The sequence below is a fragment of the Bos taurus genome, chromosome 4, assembly GCF_002263795.3.
Source record: "Bos taurus isolate L1 Dominette 01449 registration number 42190680 breed Hereford chromosome 4, ARS-UCD2.0, whole genome shotgun sequence".
Classification (NCBI taxonomy): domain Eukaryota; kingdom Metazoa; phylum Chordata; class Mammalia; order Artiodactyla; family Bovidae; genus Bos; species Bos taurus.
In genome coordinates this window covers 30,398,053-30,425,605 of record NC_037331.1, presented here as the reverse complement: position 1 = coordinate 30,425,605, position 27,553 = coordinate 30,398,053, and the positions used below count along the sequence as shown (strand labels likewise).

The 27,553-nt window shown below is 39.3% G+C and overlaps 1 protein-coding gene across 1 annotated transcript in view; it reads right to left on the bottom strand.

The window, feature by feature from the left end:
- DNAH11 (dynein axonemal heavy chain 11) overlaps window positions 1-27,553 on the bottom strand; it is a 369,205-nt gene that overhangs the window by 268,064 nt on the left and 73,588 nt on the right. The window contains 7 exon segments of the mRNA XM_059885820.1: window positions 14,202-14,328; window positions 15,955-16,046; window positions 19,002-19,226; window positions 21,578-21,700; window positions 22,407-22,529; window positions 25,195-25,353; window positions 26,743-26,826. Coding sequence (XP_059741803.1) covers window positions 14,202-14,328; window positions 15,955-16,046; window positions 19,002-19,226; window positions 21,578-21,700; window positions 22,407-22,529; window positions 25,195-25,353; window positions 26,743-26,826 — 933 coding nt within the window.

Below are 27,553 nucleotides of genomic sequence, written 5' to 3'. Positions count from 1 at the left end.
GACCAGAAACTATAAAACTCCTAGAGGAGAACATAGGCAAAACACTCTCCGACATACATCACAGCAGGATCCTCTATGACCCACCTCCCAGAATATTGGAAATAAAAGCAAAAATAAACAAATGGGACCTAATTAAACTTAAAAGCTTCTGCACAACAAAGGAAACTATTAGCAAGGTGAAAAGGCAGCCTTCAGAATGGGAGAAAATAATGGCAAATGAAGCAACTGACAAACAACTAATCTCAAAAATATACAAGCAACTCCTACAGCTCAACTCCAGAAAAATAAATGACCCAATCAAAAAATGGGCCAAAGAACTAAATAGACATTTCTCCAAAGAAGACATACAGATGGCTAACAAACACATGAAAAGATGCTCAACATCACTCATTATCAGAGAAATGCAAATCAAAACCACAAAGAGGTACCATTTCACACCAGTCAGAATGGCTGCGATCCAAAAGTCTACAAGCAATAAATGCTGGAGAGGGTGTGGAGAAAAGGGAACCCTCTTACACTGTTGGTGGGAATGCAAACTAGTACAGCCACTATGGAGAACAGTGTGGAGATTCCTTAAAAAACTGGAAATGGAACTGCCTTATGATCCAGCAATCCCACTGCTGGGCATACACACTGAGGAAACCAGAAGGGAAAGAGACACGTGTACCCTAATGTTCATCGCAGCACTGTTTATAATAGCCAGGACGTGGAAGCAACCTAGATGCCCATCAGCAGATGAATGGATAAGAAAGCTGTGGTACATATACACAATGGAGTATTACTCAGCCATTAAAAAGAATTCATTTGAATCAGTTCTAATGAGGTGGATGAAACTGGAGCCTATTATACAGAGTGAAGTAAGCCAGAAAGAAAAACACCAATACAGTATACTAACACATATATATGGAATTTAGAAAGATGGTAACAATAACCCTGTGTACGAGACAGCAAAAGAGACACTGATGTATAGATCAGTCTTATGGACTCTGTGGGAGAGGGAGAGGGTGGGGAGATTTGGGAGAATGGCATTGAAACCTGTATAATATCATGTATGAAATGAGTCGCCAGTCCAGGTTCGATGCACGATACTGGATGCTTGGGGCTGGTGCACTGGGACGACCCAGAGGGATGGTATGGGGAGGGAGGAGGGAGGAGGGTTCAGGATGGGGAGCACGGGTATACCTGTGGTGGATTCATTTTGATGTTTGGCAAAACTAATACAATATTGTAAAGTTTAAAAATAAAATAAAATTTAAAAAAGAGAAAAAAATTATTAAAATCCCTCTCACTCTTGGTTACAGAAGTACAGGGAAATAAACTGTAAATAAATATTTAGTACACTAACTGAAAATACTAAAAAAGTAAAAATTGTTTTAGTTCTTTATAGGAAACTTATCAGGAGTAGTTCAAACAGCACTTGCCTCCTCCTTCTCATCTTATAACTGAAGATACCAAATAAGCATTATCAATTTTCACTTCTTTGCTACACTTCCAACTTCATCACTAATTCTCTCTTTTGATGGTGTATTTTTTTTCTTTTATTTTTTTAAATTATTATTATTTTTTACTTTACAATATTGTATTGGTTTTGCCATACATCAACATGCATCTGTCTTGGGTGTACACATGTTCCCCATCCTGAACCCCCGCTCCCACCTCCCTCCCCATACCATCCCTCTGGTGTATTTTTATAAAATATCAGGTGGGTTCTTCTCTGGGGACAAATTTGTAGCACACTATGTTCTCTGCTGACTACGTGAGAACTGAACAGCAAATGTGTGATGGCCAACCACAGACAGACTTTGAAAAGTGTGACATTACTGATCATGTGTCAAGATGCACATCTGTCATTCATGTGGTGATTTTTGTGGACTGAGGAACCAGCAATTAAGTTTGTGCTTCTCAAGATCAGTCATAGTGAACACACCATAGTATGTGAAATGTGAACCATGTTATTGGGGGAAATGGAGTTATATAATCAATCCTTGATAACTGAAATTAATATTTTTAAGATTTCTGCACAAGGAGAACTGCCAAGAACTTTCATTTATCTGTCTGTAAATAAAGTAAAAAAAAAAAAACAAAAAACTACTCATCTCAGTAATTTTAATTTAAAATGAAAACTAATACAATGATCAGATCAACAGTCTACTCTATGTTCACCTAGAGAACAAAGGGAAGAAAATGAAATTATGTAGCTTCTACATATGTGTCTATGCATAGTTTCCATGTATTGCTATGTACTAACTTCTCTGTATGGCTATCATACATTCTCAAAGCTTTCCCCATTGCTTTTTGCTTATATTTCATTGCATATTTGCCCATCTATGAAAGATGCTGCTGTTGATTAACAGAGATAAAATAGACACAAAGTTCTAATGTCATTCCTGGCATGGTGAACACCTCAGAGTTCACACATACATAGTACTTAACTCATTTATTCATAATGATGGTAATACTCATGATAGTATTTGTGAGAAGTATATAACGTCCAAAATGTAAGCAGTCTTATCTATTGTGAATATTATCCTCTGGAACAAGAGAAAAATGAGTCTATTACTTTTACATGTACAAAAATTTAAGCCTGCCAAAATGTTGAATAGTTTGTTGGAGTGTTTTATATTTTTAATAATACTCAGTATACAGTACATGGACACATATCGTTGTTTGAAGTCTAAATATGCAAAAAAAACTTTTAGGAATAGGTTTAATCAGCTATAGCACTTTCATACAATGATAACTTCTACGGACATTAAACATCATGTTGTAGAAGAATATTTCAATTTTTATTAAATATAATGTTCTGACCTACACAAACACATTAAAAAAAACCCACCATAATCACTCAAATATAGCATCAAGGAGTACGCTAATAACATTCTGATCTTCTATATTTTTCAAACTTTCAGTAGTGAACATGCAATTATATAATTCAGAAAAACTATATTTGTTGTTGTTCAGTTGCTAAGTTATGTTCAACTCTTTGTGACTCCATGAACTGTAGCATTCCAGACTTCCCCATCCTTCATTATCTCCCAGAGTTTGCTCAACTTCATGTCCATTGAGTCAGTGATGCCATCCAACCATCTCATTCTCTGTTGCACCCTTCTCCTCTTGCCCTCAATCTTTCCCAGCAAAGATTATATTAGTTTTTTATAAATTTTGTAAACCATTATAGCTAATATTAGGTATCAGATATTACCTGGTTTGCTTTTACCAAAACTAAAATCATAGTATACATACTATTCTGCCATTTGATTTTGCATTTATCAATATAACTTGGATATAACTATATTATCAATGCTGATTCTGTATTTCTTCCTAAACATTTTTAGCATGTGTATATAAATGTATATAAGTGTGCTGACAACACAAACTGAGTTTTCAAATAACCTTTTAAAATATAAGTGTATACAGAGAAAAGTAAAAAAAATCATGTGTGTACAGCTTAATAAATTTTAGCAAAGTGAAAAAAACTCTTGTAAACACTGAGACAATTAAGAAACTGAATACATCTATACCCAAAAAACTCCTCACGGCCCACGTCAGTCACTAGTCCCTCCTCTCAAAAATGGACATTACATAATAAAGGCCATATACAACAAACTCACAGCTAACATCATTCTCAACAGTGAAAAGCTGAAAGCATCCCCTCTAAGATCAGGAATAAGAATAGGTGTCTACTGTCATCACTTTTATTCCACATAGTTTTGCAAGTCCTAGCTATGGCAGTCAGAGAAGAAAAAAATAAACAAATAAAAGGAATCCAAACTGGAAAAGAAGTAAAACTGCCAGAAAACATGACATTCTACATAGAAAATCCTAAAGATGCTATCAGAAAACTACTAGAATATATCACCGAATTCAGTAAAGGTGCAGGATACAAAATTAAGGGAATCCCGTGGTGGTCCAGTAGAGGGGACTCCCAGCTTTTACTACCAAGGGTGTGGGTTCAAACCCTGGCAGGGGAACTAAAATCCTGCAAGCCAAATGGTGCAGCCAAAAAAGGAATTAATACACAGAAATCTCTTGTATTCCTATATATTAATAACAAAATATCAGAAAGAGAAATTAAGGTAACAATCCCTTTTTTACCACCACATCAAAGAGAATAAAATACCTATAAATAAACCTACCTAAAGAGGCAAAAGACCGCTACTATGAAAACTATATGACACTGAAGAAAGAAATCAAAGATGACACAAACAGATGGAAAGATATACCATGTTCTTGGATTGGAAGAATCAATGTTGTCAAAATGACTGTACTACCCATGGCAATCTACAGATTCAATGCAATCCCTATCAATTTACCAATGGTACTTTTCACAGAACCAGAACAACCTTTTGTTTTTAATTTGTATGGAAACATGTAAGACACAGAATAGCCAAAGCAATCCTGAGAAAGAAAAATGGAGCTGGGGGAAATAGGCCCTTGACTTCAGACTATACTGCAAAGCTACAGTAATCAGAACAGTACAGTGTTGGCACAAAAAGAGAAATGAAGAGCAATGGAACCGAATAGGAAGTTCAGAGATAAATCCATGCACCTATGGTCAACTAATCCATGACAAACGAGGCAAGAATACACAATGGAGAAAAGACAGTCTCTTCAGTAAGTGCTGCTGCGAAAACTGTACAGTTGCATGTAGAAGAATGAAATTAGAACATTCTCTAACACCATACACAAAAGTAAACTTAAAATGGATCAAAGATGTAAATGTAAGGCTAGTACTATAAAACTCTTAGAGGAAAACATAGGCAGAACACTCCCTGACATAAATTGCAACAATATCTTTTTGGATCCACCCCGCTAGAGTAATAAAAATAAAAACAAAAATAAACAAATGAGACCTAATTAAACTTAAAGACTTTTGCACAGTAAAGGAAACCATCAACCAAACAAAAAGAGAACCCACAGAATGGGAGAAAATGTTGGCAAACAAGGTAACCCACAAGGGATTAATCTCCAAAAGATACAAACAGCTCATGCAGCTTTATGTTCAAAAAATAATCAAAAAAGGTCAGAAGATCTAAATAGACATTTTTCCAATGAAGACACATGTTCAAAAAGCATGGTACATATACACAATGGAGTATTACTCAGCCATTAAAAAGAATACATTTGAATCAGTTCTAATGAGATGGATAAAACTGGAACTTATTATACAGAGTGAAGTAAGCCAGAAAGAAAAACACCAATACAGTATACTAACACATATATATGGAATTTAGAAAGATGGTAACAATAACCCTGTGTACGAGACAGCAAAAGAGACACTGATGTATAGATCAGTCTTATGGACTCTGTGGGAGAGGGAGAGGGTGGGGAGATTTGGGAGAATAGCATTGAAACATGTATAATATCATGTATGAAACGAGTCGCCAGTCCAGGTTCGATGCACGGTACTGGATGCTTGGGGCTGGTGCACTGGGACGACCCAGAGGGAGGGGAGGGGAGGGAGGAGGGAGGAGGGTTCAGGATGGGGAATGTGGGTATACCTGTGGCAGATTCATTTCGATATTTGGCAAAACTAATACAATATTGTAAAGTTTAAAAATAAAATAAAATTTAAAAAAATTAAAAGAAAAAAAGATGCTCAGTATCGCTAATTATTAGAGAAATGCAAATCAAAACTATAATGAGTTATCATTTTATACCAGTCAAAATGGCCATCATCAAAAATTCTACAAACAATAAATGCTGGAGAGGGTATAGAGAAAAAGGAACCCTCCTACACTGTTGGTAGGAATGTAAGTTGGTATGACCACTATGAAGAGCTACAGTATGGAGGTACAGTGGCAAAAAAAAAAAAAAAAAAAACTAAACAGAGAATTACAATACAACTCTGCAACCCCACTCCTGGGCACATACCCTGAGAAAAACATAATTCAAATAGATACATGGATCCCCAGTGTTCATTGCAACACTATTTACAATAGTCAAGACATGGAAGCAACCTAAATGTCCACCAACAGATAAAGGGATAAAGAAGATGCGGTACATATATACAACACAATATTAAGCAGCCATAAAAAGAAATGAAACTGGGTCATTTGTAGCAATGTGGATGGACCTAAGTGCCTACAGAGTGAAGTCAGAAAGAAACTCAAATATCATATATTAAGGCATGTATGTAGAATCTGGAGAAATGGTGCAGATGAACCTATTTGCAGGACAGGAATAGAGACACAGACACGAAGAATGGACATGTGGATGCAGGTGGGAAAGGGAGGGCGGGGTAAACTGGCAGATTACAACTGACACATACACACCACCACACTCACACAGTGGCAACCTGAGAGCCCAGCTCAGCACTCTGTGATGACCGAGATGGGCGGGACAGGGGAGGGGTGGGAGAAGAGTCTAAGAGGGAGGGAGTATATGTACATGTACAGCTGATTCACTTCACTGTACAGTAGAAACTAATGCAACATTGTAAAGCAATTACACTCCATTTTTATAAAAAGGCTAACGTTTTAGAGCCAGAAACCCTGCCCACTGAATTTAGGTTGGAGCTGAACAACCTGACAGCAAACAAAAGCCAGGATCAGACGTTTTAATTCCACAGCAAAGCCTAAGACTTTAGCAGTGGGATCCCAAATTTATAAGACAATCTTTTATCTTGTTACATTAAGTGGTATTTTAATCCTGCATTATAATAACCCTGATTTTGTTGTGTAATTTATAAACTGGCTGTGGAAGGAATTCCAATAAAAGAGCTCCAACAGAATTCTGCTAAGCAGTGGCAACATACATAAAATGAAAAAAAAAATACATATGTTGTTATATAACCTGTAGTTAACCATATGTTAACCCTTTTGCAAGTATAATCAAGGATAATCCCTACTGGATATATAATTTATGATTTTATTTAAAAACTGATTGTCTATTTTCTTGTCACACACATAAATGCCTAAGTCATCTGAGTACCAGGCCACCTTTATACAAAGGCATCCATTTGAAATGTGACACAGTCCTAAGTTACACTGGCAATCCACTTCAGTATCCTTGCCTGGGAAACCCCATGGTCAGAGGAGCCTGGTGGGCTACAGTCCATGGGATCACAAAGAGTTGGACATGACTGAAGTGACTAAGCATGCGTGCATGCATACCAAGTGGAGCTATTCTCACTGGCAATTTCTATAATAAACTACACTTAGACAAACAGCTTCCATTCCTTGCTGTTCAGCTGAAGGTAAGTAGAGGTAATGGCAAGGCAATCAAAACCAGGACCATCTTCTGTGCCCATTTTCTTTTCCCGCCTCTTCCTTTATTCCATCCTCAGCCCCAACCTAAACTCAAGGACAACCACCTCCCTCCACTGCAGGTACCTACGAGCCCTCTAACCTTCTACTCCCTATAGAAAAGTTGGAATCTTTTTTATCTCAGCTAAAACTCATTCACTCTTACATGTGGCTAACTACTTGCATCTTCAACCTTTTTACTCTTGATTGTCTAAGACATACTAGTTTATTTTATGTTATTTTTGGCTGTGCCACGTGGCTTGGAGGATCTTAGTTCCCTAACCACAGATCAAACCTGTGCTCCCTGCAGTGGAAGCGTGGAGCCCTAACCACTGGACTGCCAGCAAAGTCCCTCTCTTGACTGTCTCAGGAGGACTAAGCCTCGTCAAGAAGACTGTGACTCACCATTAGTGACTGTTGAGCTGCATCACCCTGATTCCTGAGATTCAGATCCTGAGGCACCTTCACTCCATCACAGAGATAACCAAGTGGAAGCATTATCCAGAAATATACTGTGCTTGTGAGGATACGGGGTTTTAGACATTTGCCCCTTGAAGATCCAGAAGTCCTTTTTATTACCTAATACTAAGCCCATTTCTCACAAGCACCTGTCCAAGTGCCAATATTGACAGACTATTAAGGGTATCAGTTGAGTGCCATCTGCCTCATACTGCAATTTGGGGACTTCTCAAAAGACAAGTTGGCAGATTTCTTCTTACATAGATTTGGTCTTATGCCATGAAGGATATTTTTGATGCAAACATTCAACATTTCTGAGTATGTACATTTCCTGATCTTGTCATTTAGAAAATTGTGGCCTCAACTGCCATAGCAGTGGCTTTCTGGTAGTCACATTAAAACAGGTAAAAAGAAACAGGCAAAATTAATTCTAATGTGCTGTATTGACCTAGTATATCCAAAGTATTGTCCCTTCAATATATAATTAGTAGAAGAGGTACCAATGAGATATTTTACATTCTTCAAGTCTTTGAAACCAGGTGCATATTTTGCATTTATAGCTTATCTCAGTTTGGATTCTTCATCAGACATACTCGATCTGTCTCTGTGTTTCATAAGATACGCAGTTGAGAAAGTAGATTCACACTCAAGTTGTTTCAAATTTATGTTTTCCAATAACTGAATCAAAGATCAATTCTAACACATTGTAGTTAAAAATTCAGTTTCTCAGTTGTCACATTTCAAGTGCCCATTAGCCACATGTGGTCCATGGCTGCCTCCGTCATGCAACACAAATGAGGCTGATCACATAGAAAGTGTGTCTTTCTATAGTATAGCTCCAACACGGGGAAGTTTTCACTCATCACCACATAGAAGATGAAGGAAGAGAAAACGTGCCAACTCTTCCAGGACAGAAAGATCTTTCAGGTCATAAGGAACCAGTGGCTAAAAACTGGTTGTCTGCTATTTTTAGACACTGTATTATAACCTGGGAGGGCACCCCAGGGCAACTGATGTTACCCAGGCTGACTTTAACCACCCTACTTGCTTTACTTGAAAAATACAAAAGGATGTTTTTCTAAGCAGGAGAAGAATCACAGAATGTTAATACTGAATCACGTGCAACTGCATAATTACTACTCCATGTCCATTAACCCTGCAAGGACACCTCTAAGCTTGTGTGTTCACAAGCAACCGCCAGAAATTTCTGACCACTTAAGTTACATGGCACAGCCCTAATCTCAGTCCTTGAGGTAATCTATGAGACTGGGAAGTCAGGATGAATTATAGGAGAAAATCTTTAAAACCTGACCTTAACCAAACTTACTGAGAGCTAAAAAACCACTGAAGGCATTTTAGATGCACTGACGTCGTCACTCTGACATTCCAACTGAAGTACCTTAAATTGGGCATTTCTGCTTACAGAATGCAGGATGTAGTAATATCAGCCCTCCCCTAGCTGATGTGTTCAGGCTGATCAAATTCCACATCAACTGCAGAAACCCTCACTCGGACCAACACTCTTAAATTGAGTGTAGTGGGTGGAGGAGGGGAATCTGAAGAATTCAAGTCATTCATAAGATGTCAACATGAGTCATCTGCCCACAAAGGGCCATTGCATTGTTATCCTGTAAGCTGCCGTTGCCACGTTATGTCTGTCACACTACAGGGAGCACATTCAGGATGTTAGCACAAAAGGCAGAGACGGACAAGCTGTGTCTGGTGGCCTGAAACTGATTCTGATAATGAAAGAGAGTGCAGGAAGGCTAGGCCTTTTGGCATAACAGCCATAAGCATTAACTCTTCCACGGTAAGTGACCAAGAGTTGAAGATCACACCTTGACTTTGCAGAAACACTGTAGGGAAAGAAGCTGACTGTGGCTCAAGATGACTCAACTCATCCTTAGCACTTTTTCAATCCTCTGCCCCAACAAGTCACTCCCTGATGGTATGCGCACCTCAGGGGCAGCTAAAACCTTTCCCTAATAAGGATCCTTTCCTAAAAGTGTGACGACATTTGATGTGAAATTGAATTGTTCAAGGTTTAATTCTTGGAACAAAAAGATCTGAATGAAGTCAAATTTTGAGCAAATTTGAAAAAGTGTACCTCAAATTTCAAAATGTTTCAAAAATCGAATCGTTTCAAAGCTGGCAGGTCAGGAGAACTGTAAACTGCATTTACCCTGGAGCTACATAGTCAGACAGACCCATTCAGCTAGTAAGCAGAAATATCCGCCCTCCTCTTGTTGATATGGTATAGACGGCTCCACGGCTGGTACTTATTAGCATGGCTGTGAGCCATTCTGGAGACTCCCTCTGCTGTGACTTTAATATTCAGCTACATTAAAATTTAAGATCTTTTTAATGCCTGGCATTACTAGTCCTACATTAAAGAGTGTTACTAGCACTGAGAAATGCACCTGAGGTTCAGGGGTTTAGAACTTACAATTCAAATGCTGTGAGTGAAGCAGACAAGAAGACTTGTCTAATCACAGTGATATGAAAGGTAACTCTCTAAAGCACTGAAGTGATACTGTGAAGATAGAATTATTTTAAAGGTACATCTTTTAAGTTTATTTTTTAAAAAAAGCAAAACCTCATCCTATAATTGAGGAAGGATGTGGAAAAACAGTAGCTGGCATCAGGGATGCATATATCTGTGAGCCAACAAGCATGTCTAACGCACAAAGCACTTTTTGATTATTTGAAAGGACACAGAACGGGTGACAAGTGTATGTTGAGTCATCTGCTCCTCTAGCACTTACCTAGGACTTCCGTTAAGGACAGAGAGGCACTGGGCACGCACATGTTCTGAAGAGAGCAGACAGGTATTAGGACAACTGGTCCCTTGACAAGACGCATCTCAACAACTTACCATCATCCGCCTCCACACACCCCTTCTGGGAAAGCACGGCAGGGAGGTGGGGCGAGAGAGACGACCATCCTCACACCCGTGAGTATCAGCCCAGAGGGGATGCTCTGACTTTTCCCCACTCCTCGTGGGGCTTCAAGGTGGAAGACTGTTTCCCCAACCTCTGCCCTTTAATTTGTCCAGTGAGTGGGGTTGGAGAACCACTCACAGAATCCATGGGCGCCTGCAGCAGGTCAATCTGTGACATGTCCCTACTTCACACATCTGTTTAGGTGGAAAGGAGGAACGAGATGTAACAAATGACTGACTACACTGCCAAGGCCAAGACCTACAAGCACTGAGATGGACTTGGCTCTGCGTGTATACCCATGGCAAGTTCCCTGTCCTGAGGACTTGCTCCTGTTCCACAAGAGACCCAGATGTGGGTACTGGCCATCAAGGGGCAAGGTCAACAGCCACTGCTGACCAGAGAAGCAGGAATATGCATTGAGAAAGGGCGATGACTGACAGATGACACCCTTCCCCCGCTCCTGCCCAAAATAAATCAGCAGGGAGGAGAAATAAAAGATCTCACCTCCAGGTTCTTTATGCAAAAAACTGGTCCTGACACAGAGGTGAGCTTGGAATTTTAAACTAGATCTTGCCGAGTTGCTTTCAGTTTCTTTGATTATTAACAAGAAAAAGGGATAGGAGCATTACAGTGCCTATCTAAGGTGTTAAAGGGATCTGCTACTCAGTGTAAAGAGATTCAGCAGGGCACATTTGAGATTAATAATTGTAGAAAAATAAAAATGTCTCATGTCTATATTCTGGGTAAGTAATACTGTTCAATAAAACATCACATATGTGTTTATTATGCTTAAAGAATATAAAAGAAAAACATATTCTTACAGATTTATGCACCTAAATTACAGAGTTAAAATTCAGAATTCTAAGTATTTCAAGTTTTCAGGTGTTTAGGAGAAGGCAATGGCACCCACTCCAGTACTCTTGCCTGGAAAATCCCATGGATGGAGGAGCCTGCAGTCCATGGGGTCACTAAGAGTCGGACACGACTGAGCAACTTTACTTTCACTTTTCACTTTCATGCATTGGAGAAGGAAATGGCAACCCACTCCACTGTTCTTGCCTGGAGAATCCCAGGGACGGGGAGCCTGGTGGGCTGCCGTCTATGGGGTCGCACAGAGTCGGACATGACTGAAGCGACTTAGCAGCAGCAGCAGCAGGAACATATACCTGGAATAGGATATGACACCCTTTATCTCATATCATCACCCTAGGACATCAGAGGTACAGGGTAGAAAGCCCCAAAATAAATCCACCTATGGTCACCTAACCTATGACAAAGGTGGCAAGAACATACAATGGAAAAAACAGTCTCTCCAGTAAGTGGTGCTGGGAAACCTGGACAGCTATGCCTAAGAGAATGAAATTACAACACTACCTAACACCATACACAAATATAAACCCAATACGGGTTAAAGATCTAAGTGTAAGACAAGACACTATAAAACTCTTAGAGGAAAACATAGTAAGAACATTCTTTGACATAAATCACAGATTTTCTTGGTTCTCCTCCTAGACAAATGAAATGAACAAAAAATGAAACTATTTATTTAAACCTAGTTAAACTTAAAAGCTTCTGAAAAAAGGAAACCATAAACAAGCCAAAAAGACAACTCTCAAGAATAGGAGAAAATATTTGAAAACAAAGCAAACAAAGGATTTTTTTTTCCAATATATACAAATAGCTCATGCAGCTCAATAATAAAACAAACAACCCAATCAAAAAATGGGCAGAAGATCTAAATAAACATTTCTGCAAGGACATACAGATGGCAAAGAGGCACACGAAAAGATGCTCGACATCATAATCATTGAGAGAACTGCAAATCAAAACTACAACAAGGTATCACCTCACCTGGTCAGAATGGCCATCATCAAAAAGTTTACAAACAATAAACGCTAGAGAGGGTGTAGAAAAAAGGCAACCCTCCTATACTGTTGGTGGGGATGTAAACAGGTACAACAACTACGAAAAACCCTAGTACATTAAAAACTAAAATAGAACTAAAATACAATCCTGCAATCCCACTCCTGGGCATGTACCCTGAGACAATCATAATTCAAAAAGATACATGGACCCCCCCCAATGTACAATGAAACACTGTTGACAGTAGCCAAGACATGGAAGCAACCTAAATGTCCATCAACAGATGAATGGATAAAGAAGATGTGATACATACATACAATGGAATACTACTCAGAAAAAGAAAGAGAACTGAGTCATTTGTAGATATGTGGATGGGCCTAGAGACTGTCAGACAGAGTGAAGAAAGAGAAAGACATATATTGTATATTAATGTATGTAAGTGGAATCTTTAAAAATGGTACATTGAACCTACTGCAGGGCAGGAACAAAGATGCAGATGAAGAGCACAGCCATGCGGACACAGGTGGGGAAGGGGAGGGTGCGACCTCAGGAGATTAAGCTTGACATATATGCAGCACCACACGTGAAATGCTAGTGGGAACCTGCTGCAGAGCACAGGGAGCCCAGCTCAATGCTCTGTGATGACCTAGATGAGTGGATTGGGGGTGGGGCGGGAGGAAGGTCCAAGAGGGAGGGGATATATGTGTATTTATAGCCGACTCACTCTGTTGTACAGCACAAACTAAAACACCGTAAAGCAATTATATTCCAACTAAAAAAAGACAAATGAATGAGAGAGAAATAATGAAGATAAATGCTGTGTCCACAGGACATCAGAATTCAGGAAACTGTAGAGTGAGGTGACACATATTCCAAAGAAAATGGCATAAAAATTTCTAGAGAAAGAACATGGAGACAAACCTATAAAAGTAAAGCACATTCTGTGACATACGGTCAAGCCCAGGAGTAACTACCTGTGTCAGTTATAACAACTCTAAGATCCTGAACAACTGAACAGATATGATGAAAAGCAATATCCTCTAAATGTTTAGGGGAAGGAGAGCTTGGGGATTTGCACAAAGTTTGTCTCTGATCTGTGCTCTCAGATTACAAAAGATAACTGCCTCTTTTATTTGCTTTACATACTGTCATGGGTGCTACCTTATTTTTGAATGGATAGGAGAAAATTAGAGGGTGGAGGATGAGCCTGAAATTATATAAATACACTTCTGAACAGCACTGAAGCCTAGCCTAGCTTAGTAATTATAAGGGTTACCCCAGAGGCAAGGTTTCTGAAAGAAGGTACGTGCCATGATCTCGTTCCCAGTGACCCAGTCTTTCCCAAGAACACTGCGGACCAGGCAATGGAGCCCCAGTACTGTCCCGCAGTTCTGGGGATTTGGAACTGGTGTTTCTTCCATTAACTTCTTGCAGGGCTCCAAGCCTTGTACATTTGTTCTCCTTTCTAGACATTTGTACAGTGTCCCTTCACTGAGGATAAGGTAGTCTTCCTTCCTAGTTCCTTTAGCACTGCCACCAACATCTCTCTGTTGCTACATTAAGAATTTTTATTGCATATTTTCCGGCTCTTGGAACATGTGACATGGTAGGTAGCATTTAGACAATGATAGAGAAACTGACATTCCTTAGCTACCAAAGGACAATATAAGGCTTTCAAAATCAATATTACCTGTTTAGGTTGAGTTCCCTTTGAGAGAATGTCAAGTAAGTCTGTGGAAGAGATGAAATAGAAGCGTGGGAAAGCCAAACGCTTGGTTTCCAGGTACTGAGCAAGAGCTTTTTCACAAAGAGAAAGCCTGTATGAATGAAACATCATTGTAAGCATATTTTGCCCATTCAGTTATTAAAATGTCAACAAAACCCAGAGTGTCTCAATCTGTCCATTCATCTCAATAAGCTCACTGTTTAACATGGTACCTATCTCCTTCTCTTATAACATCATCATCTCGTTTGTGACTAATGTACAAGTTGTGCCAAGGAGGAGGAGATACATACACACACACACACACAAAGTTGAGACTAAATACAAATCAAATTTAAGTTGGTGTTACTTGTTGTCACTTATTTTTTTTATAGTTCCACTATAATGTACAATTATTTTTTAACTAGACAAATTAAGATTTTTAGTTGGAGTTTCAATATCAAACTCTTAAAAATTAATAGAATGAATATATAGTAAAGGAGAAGGATATAGTAGAACTGAAAAGCACCATGAACCAATTCAACATAATTAAGATTTATACAATTTCACACAACAGTAGGATACAAATTCGTTTCAAGTTTCTATAGGCTATAATCTAGGAGACATTGAAACATATCAAAGGACATAAATCAAAGTGCAAAAGTTTCATGGTCTAAAGGTACTGAAATCATACAGACTGTTCTCTTGTCAATGTGGAATTAGGTTAGAAATCAATATCAAAAGATATTTGAAAACAACCCACATGTTCTCAAGCGCAATATATTGTCACTTATCTTAATGACATGTCTCAACAGCAGGAGAGAAGACTGGGTTTGGGATCACTCACCCTGAGCACAAAGTGCTTAGTTAACATGTAACTGGTTTAAGGTTTTCTTTTTCCTAAGGAATGTCTACAAAAAATGTAAGTGGCTTCAATTCTCTCTGGTTTTCAGGGAAGTCATAACACCCTGAACCATTTCCACTTTACTGTTCTTAGCAGAGCAGAGAAGACCCAGAGGCAGAGCCACCAAGCCCTGAAAAATCCCTAAGAAATAATTAACTTCTGTGGAAATCCACACTTCTAAAATGATGGTCAACTTTATCTTGAAAAAACTTCCGGATTATGAAATAATTGTATGCAATATATTTTTATCTAGAGGCTCCTCTACCATGCAATAAAAAGTGGTCACTATTCTACACAAAGCTCTTTTTTAGTAGCTGATCTGCCCGTTTTAAATCAAAAGTCAGAAGTTTCTTGTGACCACTAGCTGTTGTATAATTTCATATGAATAAAATGCCCTTTAGGACAAGGATTTCAAAAGTACTAACATGCTGTCAAAGGATAATTTCTAGTATAATTTAACTATATACAAAACAAAAGACTTATATGAGTACAGTCCCAGTTCCTAGAATCCAGTAGATACTTAATAAATATTTATAGGACACTTTGATAAAAGAATCGATCAATCACGATTCTTTTTTTCATGTTGATTCTCTACTTAATATACTCTATTTTACTATTATGATATCCCTCTTGGAAAAGAAATATATTTGGATGTAGTTGCATTAAATCACTATACACACACACCACCTAATATGTAAAAGGCAACTAGACAACTATAAGCAAAAATTTAAATTAGTAGAGGTTGTATCTACAGTAACATGATATTAAATACTATTAGATATTCAAAAGAAATGTCAAAAGTATAACAAATTAATCACTTTGTAGTTGTATTCTTACCTGTACTGTAAATCTTTAAGTTTTTCATAGAGATGCAGCTCACATGTTGCCTCTAAAACATTTTTTATTTTAGCTGTTCTGAACATTAATTCCTGTGTGAAAGTACAACATGCAACCATTGATATTAGAAATTACTTTTCTAGATTTTTCATCCCTTTGGGGAATTAAAAAGTGAAGAACAAAGTATGAGAAAGCAATGTTAATGAGACTAACACCATGTCTGTTCTGCGATTAAACTTTTAGATGAACATCAAAAACAAAGTGTAATCACATAGTTTTTATCAATATAAATTTGATAAGCATTACCACCACTCTGGGTCCATGAAGAATTTCTCTCTTCTAAACCAAACAAACAAAAAAACCGAGAGACAGAGAACCAGAATCTTAAAGAATATATTCATATTTAAAAATGAGATGAATACTATACAATCTATTTATTCTTTCCTGCTTAAAAGTTAAACAAAATAGAATCCCTCGGGTATTCTGCTTTAGCTAGCAAGGAGAAAATAATTCATCCCCATTTCTATATAAAAAGGTAAAGCCATTATTCTCTGCTTCAGTTCAGTTCAGTTCAGTCGCTCAGTCGTGTCTGACTCTTTGCGACCCCATGAATCGCAGCACACCAGGCCTCCCTGTCCATCACCAACTCCCGGAGTTCACTCAGACTCATGTCCACAGAGTCAGTGATGCCATCCAGCCATCTCATCCTCTGTCGTCCCCTTCTCCTCCTGCCCCCAATCCCTCCCAGCATCAGTCTTTTCCAATGAGTCAACTCTTCGCATGAGGTGGCCAAAATACTGGAGTTTCAGCTTCGCATCATTCCTTCCCAAGAAATCCCAGGGCTGATCTCCTTTAGAATGAACTGGTTGGATCTCCTTGCAGCCCAAGGGACTCTTCAAGAGTCTTCTCCAACACTTCAAAAGCATCAATTCTTCGGCGCTGAGCCTTCTTCACAGTCCAACTCTCACATCCACACATGACCACAGGAAAAACCATAGCCTTGATTAGACGGACCTTTGTTGGCAAAGTAATGTCTCTGCTTTTGAATATGCTTTTGAATATCTAGGTTGGAAATAACTTTCCTTCCAAGGAATAAGTGTCTTTTAATTTCATGGTTGCAGTCACCATCTGCAGTGATCTTGGAGCCCCAAAAAATAAAGTCTGACACTGTTTCCACTGTTTCCCCAGCTATTTCCCATGAAGTGATGGGACCAGATGCCATGATCTTCGTTTTCTGAATGTTGAGCTTTAAGCCAACTTTTTCACTCTCCTCTTTCGCTTTCATCAAGAGGCGTTTTAGTTCCTCTTCACTTTCTGCCATAAGGGTGGTGTTATCTGCATATCTAAGGTTATTGATATTTCTCCCAGCAATCTTGATTCCAGCTTGTGTTTCTTCCAGCCCAGCGTTTCTCATGATGTACTCTGCATAGAAGCTAAATAAGCAGGATGACAATACACAGCCTTGACGTACTCCTTTTCCTATTTGGAACCAGTCTGTTGTTCCATGTCCAGTTCTAACTGTTGCTTCCTGACCTGCATACACATTTCTCAAGAGGCAGGTCAGGTGGTCTGGTATTCCCATCTCTTGAAGAATTTTCCACAGTTTATTGTGATCCACACAGTCAAAGGCTTTGGCATAGTCAATAAAGCAGAAATAGATGTTTTTCTGGAACTCTCTTGCTTTGTCCATGATCTAGCGGATGTTGGCAATTTGATCTCTGGTTCCTCTGCCTTTTCTAAAGCCAGCTTGAACATCTGGAAGTTCATGGTTCACATATTGCTGAAGCCTGGCTTGGAGAATTTTGAGCATTACTTTACTAGCATGTGAGATGAGTGCAATTGTGCAGTAGTTTGAGCATTCTTTGGCATTGCCTTTCTTTGGGATCGGAATGAAAACTGACCTTTTCCAGTCCTATGGCCACTGCTGAGTTTTCCAAATTTGCTGGCATACTGAGTGCAACACTTTCACAGCATCATCTTTTAGGATTTGAAGGAGCTCAACTGGAATGCCATCACCTCCACTAGCTTTGTTCGTAGTGATTCTTTCTAAGGCCCACTTGACTTCACATTCCAGGATATCTGGCTCTAGGTCAGTGATCACACCATCGTGATTATCTGGGACATGAAGATCTTTCTTGTACAGTTCTTCTGTGTATTCTCTGCTTAAAGTCTCTCAAATCATTTATTATTATATTACCCCACCGTCTATTCTCCGGGGGTTCCCTGGTAGCTCAGACAATAAAGAAGCTGCCTGCAATGAAGGAGACCCGGGTTTGATCCCTATTTCAGAAGCTCCCCTGGAGAAGGAAAATACACTCCAGTATTCTTGCCTGGAGAATCCCATGGACAGTGGAGCCTGGCCAGCTACAGTCCATGGGGTCACGAAGAGTCAGACACGACTGAGTGACTAACACTTGCATGTATTCTCTGTGGCTCTTATGAAACAAACCAATAACTGATAGTGTAACTCTGTTACTGGCTTCCCCTCCCTAGTCTCCTACGTCAGGAAGGTGAACCTGTCTCCTAGGCCTTACTGCAGGGTAGGCAGTTCATGGTCTGTGGGAAACATCAGGTCTGCTGCCTGGTTTTGTATAGCACAAAGTTAAGACAACATCCATTCATGCTTACATCTTTAGTTCAAAAAAATCAAAGGAATCTAATACTTTGTAACATACAAAAATACTATGGAATTCAAGTTTTGGTGTCTATAAACGTTTTACTGGTGCCAGCCACACGCATGTGTCTATGTTGTGTCTGTGTTTTCTTTCGCATGACAGAGGTGGCCCTGAGTAGTTGTGACTGAGATCATATACAACCACAAAGCCTAAAATATTTATTCTGACCCGCCACACAGAAAAGTTTCCTAACTTTTGTCTCCTGAAATGCAAATATTGATTACATATATAGATTTCATAAGTTCAACAACCCAAATTATGTTTCTTTTTATAAAGGCTTTCACGTTATTTAGAAAAAGATGTCTCTTTACAAGGCTTTTATATTATTTGGAAAAAGTTGTTAGGATAGAAAATAGCCTGTCTTGCACGAACCTTAAATTCAGCATCTACTCTGTCGAATCTCTGAGCATCTTTTACAAGTTGGATTCGAATATCTTCTGAACAAACAAAGATGCTTTCTAGGTGAGACCAAGTGCACTGGACTTCGATCCAAGTAAAGATGACCGAGTCTGCTGTGTTTAATTTGTTTTGCCAGCTTATGACTTGCTCAATGAAATATTCCACATACTTGCTTTGAAGCAGAGTCTGTAACTGAACCTAAATGAAGGCAAAGAATGTGCAATAACATCTAAATTAGTAATCTATGAGCACCATGAGGGAGGGACTATATCGCTTCTTTTTATTGCTGGATCCCTAAGACCAAGCAAGCAAAATGTGGAACAAGCATTCAGTAAGCACTTGCTAAATTAGTGAAGTAATGGCATATTCACACTAATATGGTTTTGTTTTTAAAAGGAAGAAGATAAACGTAAGCAACTACATGTAATACGTCTTCTACAAGACGAACACGTATCTCTTTGTAGGCAGGAAAATATATTGGGCACCACGGTGCAGTTTTAGGAATTAAACTTCATTCTTTCATCCTCCTTCACTCTCCCCATGGTCTCTGCCTACTAATCATTCCAAAGTTATGGGTTTTTTTTTTTCTTCAATATTAAAAATATAAAACAAACTTCCCTCTAGCTTGCTAAGCCTTCAGGCTCTGTTTTCCTCCCCTTTGAATTTACTACCAAACTTTGCAGCTGTCCTAACATTAAGCCTTGCTTTAATACCATGCAGATCCTCAAACACTCCCCCTATTCTTTGACACTGAAATCTCAGTAAGTCACTGAGTCGAACAACCTCTTCTCATTCTCCTTCACCTCTTAAGTATTTAATACATTTGACTCTTTCTATACACCCCCACCCCTGGCTTTGTTGAGACTCAGATGCTCTGTAAGTTTAAAGCATACAATGTGATGATTTGATACATGTGTGTATATATTATGAAGTGGTTACCACAATAATGTTAATACCTCTATCCATGGCTCAGTAGTAAAAGAATCCACCTGCCAAGGCAGGAGTTGCGGGGGTCCCTAGTTTGAGCCCTAGGTCAGGAAGATGCCCTGGAGAAGGGAATGGCAACCCACTCCAGTATTCTTGCCTGAGAAATCCCATGGACAGAGGAGCCTGTCAGGCTACAATCCATGGTGTCACAGAGTCGGACATGACTAAGCATGCTCGCGTCCCCCCATATAATTACCTTTTGTGTGTGAGCATGCATGTGTGTTAACATTAGCACATTAATGTTAAGATCTACTATCTTAATAACTTTCGATATAATATAGTCAACCACAGTGTATAATAGATGTCCAGAACTTATTAGGGGTCTGTACCCTTCAACCAACATCTCCCTCTTCCCCAAAGCCCCGGCACCTGGTAATCACCATTCTACTGTTTGCTTCTATGAGTTTGGCTTTTTTATATTCCACATATAAGACAGAACATACAGTATTTGTTGTTTCTGAGTTATCTCACTTCACATAATGCCCTCAACATCCATCCTGTGGTCACAAACAGCAGGATTTCTCTTTAACAGTTGAACAGTCCTTTTTATACACACACACACACACACATATATATATATACACACATATATATATACACACATACACACACACACACACTTTTTTATCCATTCATCCATCAATTGACATTTAGGTTGTTTCCATAATATTGACTTTTTTTGGTGGAAAATATTATCCCATGATTGTTATGATATTGCAGTATCCTTTTTCCACTATGTCTCCGATCATTCTCACTCTCTGCCTCCTTTATGTCTCCTTCTCTCACTGACCAAATGCAGCCCTTCCCTACTGTTCTTGGCTAGTGTATCCTCTTTTCCTCTCATTATCTAGCTCATCAATTCTCATGATACCAACAATGACCTCCCAACATACAGTTCTAGACTGAACCTCTGCACTGAGGTCTGGGTCTGACTTTCCACCTTCACATCAATGTCCCTCACTTTAAATACATCAGAAATAACAGAGCATCATCTCTCAGACCAGGTTCTTTCCTAAGTGCCTTATGTCTAATAATAGTAACACCACTGTTATTATTTCACCTTTCTTATCTCTCATGTCCAAAGAGATGCCAACTCATCCTCTTAAAACTCAAGACCACATAGGCTGCATTCTGGTCTGTCTCTCCAACCTTATTTTTCATTATTCTTATCAAGAAAATCTTTATTCTAAGGAAACCAAATTCTTTAAATTACCTCTGAATGTCAGGTACTTTTTGGCATTCCAAGAGGCCGTTAAAAGGGGACACTGTCCTCTTTGCATATATCACTCTTCTCTGATCATCATTCTTGAATACCAGCCCATCCTTCAAGGTTTAGCACAAGTACCACCACCTTGCAAGACTTTTTGGAATCCTTCTCTGTCTCCTGACTCAAGGACAAGTTCCTTGAGAACAAGTGTTCATACCTTTTGAACCCAAATGGTACTATGCCTAGTATCTGGTACAAGCAGATGTCTAATGAATGAAGAAGGAGTACTGGAACTTTGGAAAAGCCTAAAATCATAATTTAAAAGAAAGGTCTATAAGAAAAACATCCATCTTACTTGGTTGTGCTCTAGAGTTTCAAACAATAGTTCATCAAACTTCAGTAATGGAATGCCTGTCCGATAGTGAACTTCGTAAGAGAACTCCATGGTTGCCCAGGTCCGGCTGATTTCAGTAATAACCTAGACATCAACAGCATTTAGTTATGTGCACGAAAGTTTGATTTAGAACCAATACCTTGACTATCATATGAAATTTTTAAAACTGTTTTTACAATTTTTAAAAAACTAACAGAGGGATATCTTTGGCTTCAATTTTCTTTCCTTCAAATAATTCATAGTGTTGAGGTTTCAAGAATGAATTTAATCACATAAAAGAACAGCATCACACCAATATCACATTTTTATTGGATTTGAATTTTATATCCTTTATTGAAGTGGAATGCCAGAGCAGGAAGGGGCTTAAAAAGTTATCTTCAAGTTCTGATAAGTATTATGTACAAATTAGCCAGCACAGGATAGGCAGTGCTCTAAGCGCCAGAATGTGAATCCCAGTTCCCTTGATGAAACTGGGTAAGCTAATCACTTCTCGACATTTCAGTTTCCACATCTGTAGAACAGGCATAATCCTCAGAGAATTAAATGAATTAGTATAAAGCATGGAGAGGTTTACTTGCTACCAAGTAAATGACACATAAGCGGTTTTTGCTATAATTGTCATCATCAACTGGGTCAACTCTTGTTTTACACATTTACTATGGCTGAGAAGGAATCTTTTTCCTGCTGGGAGACGTGTCCCCAAACAGGGCCTACGGCCTTCTCCCCAGTCTGCTCGCATGCCAGTCACAGAATTAGCCCAGGGTAAAAAGAAACAGCCCAAGGACACGACCTTCTCAGTCCCCAGCTCTCTCACTGCTTTGTCCACGATGCTTCGGACAGCCTCTTCCACTTGGTGTAACTGCAAGGCTAACAGATCTGCCAAAGTTGTGGCTTCGTTTATGGAAAATTTGACCTGATTAGGAAGAAAAAAAAAGGTAGGACTGATTCCATATATATTAACGGTTCCTTTTACCTAATGGCCAGAGGACTGAATCAGAGCTAAATATACTCAAGTCAGCAGCTGAGTACATGTCAAGTTCTGAAACGTGTGAACCACCACAGACACTGCCTTTTGGCTCACAGTTACGGAGGCTTCATCCACCGGAAGCGAGGGCTGCGGTTTAGGCCAAGTTCACACTATACTACTTCCTTTTGTTTCATAACCTTCCCTTGTCAGCTCATTTGTTATCTCCTTTGCCCACAAAACCCAAATTTAAAAAGAATCACATTATTCATTTATTATAATTTAGTTGAAATCCCAGGAATCCTGTAGTAGATCATTTGTCTTCTAAGTATTCTATTCACTGAACATAATTCCCAGTTGCTTTCATGATTTAACCTAGTTTTATCATTGATTTAATCTTAGTTCCTTGGCAAAAAATAATTATTCTTACTCATACTGTCATTATTCATATTTACCACGTGAAAAAAGTCATTCCCGTTTCCTCATCATCTCGTGAGTTCCCCACCCCAGTATTCGCTAAGAAGCTCTCAGCTCTTCCTAAGTGCCCAAAGTCCTTCACAATTGTGAACTGTGCCCATGTCCTTCACAAATGAAGAGCTGACCCCACTACATGGTTTCCACTCCTGCTTCTCCTATTAACATCCAGTCCCTCCCTCTTGGAAGCTGAAGTCTTCTCTGGCTCTCCCCAGTCTGTAACACTGCTGATCTCCATCTGCCTCTCTGCACAAGATGACTAAACAGCCCTGTGTGTCCAGGACCGGGTGCTTCCTTGGCTAAAACCTAAAATGTCCTGAGCAAACCAGATGAGTTCGTTACTTCTGCATCATGTTGGACCTCACTCCAGAGCTGATGGGAGTCTGGTCTGTCTTACAGGACGAACGAGCAGGGATGTGTCACAGGGCCCCCTGATTAGTTGCATGGTTTGTACAGTGAATATGGACAACTGGAAGTGAATAGGTGACAACCGGAAGTTGGATCTATTCGCTGCTCTGATGCCCCAGAGCAGCCTAGAGGAAGATGCCTTTTTCTAAATTGTCTGCCAAGAAGACATCTTTTTCCAGCTTGCAGATAGGCATAGTACAGGTAAGAGCCTGTGGTGAGGAGAAAGCTCACTAGAGGAAATGTGAGGAGGGGGTGGGGAGTAGGGACATGCAGTCTACATACCATGTTGGGAGACTCAATAAAGATTTTCTCAAAGAACACAGTCATCAACTATGAAGTCTAAATATGCAATGTCTAAAAGACTCTCTGGAAAGTACTATAATAATAACAGCTTCAGGGACCATTTACTGAGGATTTGCTGCATGCTAGGTCTATACGTAATCTCATCTCCTGTGCGTTCACCAAGGCTGCACAGGAGCGCTATAGCATTACTTGTATTTCATGGAAGGGGCAACTGAGGTACAGAGAGCAAGTAACTGGCCCAGGATCCCAGAGAGGTGCTAGGGTTGGACCAATAAAGCCTAGGCCGACCCCACTTCACCAGGCTGAGCTTCTCCTCAATTTCCCCACTCTGCAAACTCTGTCTTCAAATCATGAGAGCCTTTTCCACAACGTGTGCCTAGCAGAAAACAAGCACATCAGGCTGCCTGTAATATATTTTAAATTCATGAAGGTCACCTTCCCCAGAAAATAAAATGTAAGGTTGGTATATTTGCTCTTAAAAAGATTTAGAAGGGAAAGAAAACATAATCTCAAGCGGCATGGACACATGAGAAATAATTCTATATTTTGCAATAAAATCAAGACCATCAAAACAAAACACGACACTATTATTAAATGAATTGTGGGAGGGGATGACTATTTCCAAATTCTCTCTCCTCCTGAATTCACTTCTGTGGTCTTTCACCCTGTCCACTAAATATAAGATTTTCTGCAGCCATGTCCTGCTCTATAAAATGCCTTCACATTATCTTACTTGATTCTTACAAGATACACATGATGTATAAGGGTAGACAGCATCCATCTCATTTTATTAATAAAAAGTAAAACTCAATACAGAAAGGTTAAGTGTATTGTGTGAGGTCATATAGCCAATAAGAGATAAAAGTGGGGGGGGAGGGGGGTGTCTTAGTTACTTCTGTCTGCTTTTAACGAAACACCATAGACTAGGGGGATTAAACAACAAACATTTATTTCTCACAGTTCTAGAGGCTACAGGTCCAAGATCAGGGTGCCAGCTTCATTGGGTTCTTGGTGAAGGCTTCCTTCTTAGTTAACAGACATCTGTCTTGTTTTATTTTCACATGGTAGAGAGTAGAAAGTTCTGGGGCCTTTGTCCCCTTACAAAAGTACTGACCTCATTCACTAGAGTTCTACCCTCATGACCTAATCATCTCCCAAGTACTCCATCTCCAAATGCCGTCACACTGGGGATTCAGGCTTCAGCACATGAGCTGGGCAGGTGTGGGGGAATGACACAGTTAGTCTATAGCAGCAGAGGCTGAAACCAGGAACTCTGCACGTCCAGTCCTTTGTCACATCTCAAGGAGACTGACCTCTTACATCTCATCAGAGACCTTCTCCCAAATCCCACTTCATCCCAGATGAATGATATGAACCAAGGAATAACATGTCACAAAAATATTCAGTTAATGAAACCCAGGACACTGACCCCAATGGCCGTCATCAGCTGGTGCCAATGCCTGTCCCTGAGGGCAGGGCTCTGTAACTCAGCAACGGCTCTCAGAGAGGTCATCGTGTCCTTCACTGTGCCTTCCAGGCCTGAGTAGGCATCCCACACGCGAACCTCCTTCTCCAGAGACCAGATTTCCTAAAGGAAAGTGAAAAAACAACCCAGCTCTTGCATATAGTAATATACCTTATAATCTGCCTCCTATAAAAAATTACGTGTACTTTTTCCTGGATTAGGAAGAGAGTAAACATGTTTAAGCTCATAGATTAAGGACTAAAACCAGATAAAAAAGAAAAATATCCACTCACTCATGTACTAGTCCACTACGTACAAGACACCTAGATTCACTGGCTTCTTATTCACAGGCTCCAATTGGATGTCCCATGTGGAAACCCACAGGTCATTAAATGCAGTGAAATAATAGAGTCTACAGGGCATGTGAATGAAGAAAGTTTCCTCTAGAAACATAAACATGCAGGAAACTGAGATTGTTACTGGATTGCTAAGACCTTCCTCCAAAGACCTGACTTGTTTCAATAACTTTAAGACATTCAAATAGGGTCCTTGACTTGACTGTCTTCTTGGCTCATGGAACAATATCAACAATTTTGAATGAGAAAACCCAAAATAAAGTAACAATTTCAGTACAAAAGGACAGTGCTACTTAGAGGAAAAAAGCAAAAGAGTTTCAGCTGGGAGTGGGGTTTAAACTATAAGTCTGCAGTGAGACCGTGCAATGGTAAAGGACACAGGCAGGAAAGTGAGCAATGAGGAGCACAGTGACCCCATGCTATCCAAAAGAATGATGGGACATTTTAGTTAGGGTTCTTGGACCAGGAGAAAATGGGAGAAAAAGATGGGAAGAGCTGGTTGGAGTGCAACACAGGAATGAATTTGGGCAAGGACATTCTGGGGCAAGAAGAGAGCAAAAGACCCAGACTCTCACTGCTATGCATTTGGCTTTATTCAAAGAGGCTTTACTTTCTTTAGCGGGCATAGGACAGCAGGGATTAGATACCAAAACACAATATTCAAAGAAGCTGAGTTCTGTTGTATTGAGCCCCGCTGTGATACCAAAGTAGGTAGTAAGAGTAAAGATCATAATATTTCATGTATTTCCACAGGTTACCCCAATGAGCTGCCCCAAAGCCCACAATCAAAAGGTACCTTTGAAGATACAATACACTTACAGTTGCTAAGTAAAGAATTCAACAGTTTCATACGCCTAACCCCTCAGCCCTGCTCTTCACCTCTTTTTTACTCTAAACAGCTACAGAGAGTGCCTGAGTATAGCCGCTGCTCATCAATTCATTAGCCCTAATATGCTTTTATCCACTCATTCACAGAAAGGCAGGCCTGATTAGAAGTGCAACTGGCTAGAGTGGGGAAAAAATTCCTGTCTCAAATCATCCTGTTTGAAGTAAATAAGGACATGCGGCCCAACACAGCAGATTCTAGGTTAGGGAAGATGGAAGGAGGTGGTGCAGAGGAAGATAAATCGTCATCACAGACAGTTATGGAACTTGCCTTGGCAAACCTTCTGAGTTCTACTTCCATCTGCTCCACATTAATCTGTCTCCACTGGGTTTTAGTCCAATTATCAATGCTTCTCTGAAAACGCACAAGCAGATAAAAGTGTCAACAACATTTGGTGAAAGCAAGTCTCCACAGCAAAATATATAAACTGCAGCTCCATCACCCAGGGGAAAGTCAATTACTTAAGTATTAACTGCATCTGTCAAAGCTTCCCTAACACCAAAACAAAAAAGTTACCAGAACATGTCAAACTTAAGGCTAAAACATTGTGATACACTAATTTCTAGAAGCAATGGCAAATTCCATACACATACCATCATTATCATTTAATCCTGAGTAGTCTGAATGAATTGATAAATAATGTTACCATTAAATATCATATTTTTATAATTCTACATATAAGATAAGCTTTTGGAAGAAAACCTTCATCCATTATAGCCAAAACTCTCGTGAGTTTCTTATAAATGTATTTCTATATGGCTTTCAACTAACTTCAAAGAAAATCCTGTATAACACATATTGCAATATGCCTGGTTCCCTAGAACTTATTTTTACTTAAGTCTGTAACTTAACTAGCAATATACAAATTATTTTTAGCCAGGCCTGTTTATATATGCACACATATATAAGTACAAGCATGGGTGTATATGTGAGTTTGTATGCAGAGATGACCATATGAGTGCAACATATATTCATTATTTATATTCTATAGAACCCTCTAGAAGGACTTGAGACTCATACCAAGTTTCACTGAGAACTGAAAACAAAAACCACTAATAATTCAGAGAAGAATCTTCAACTA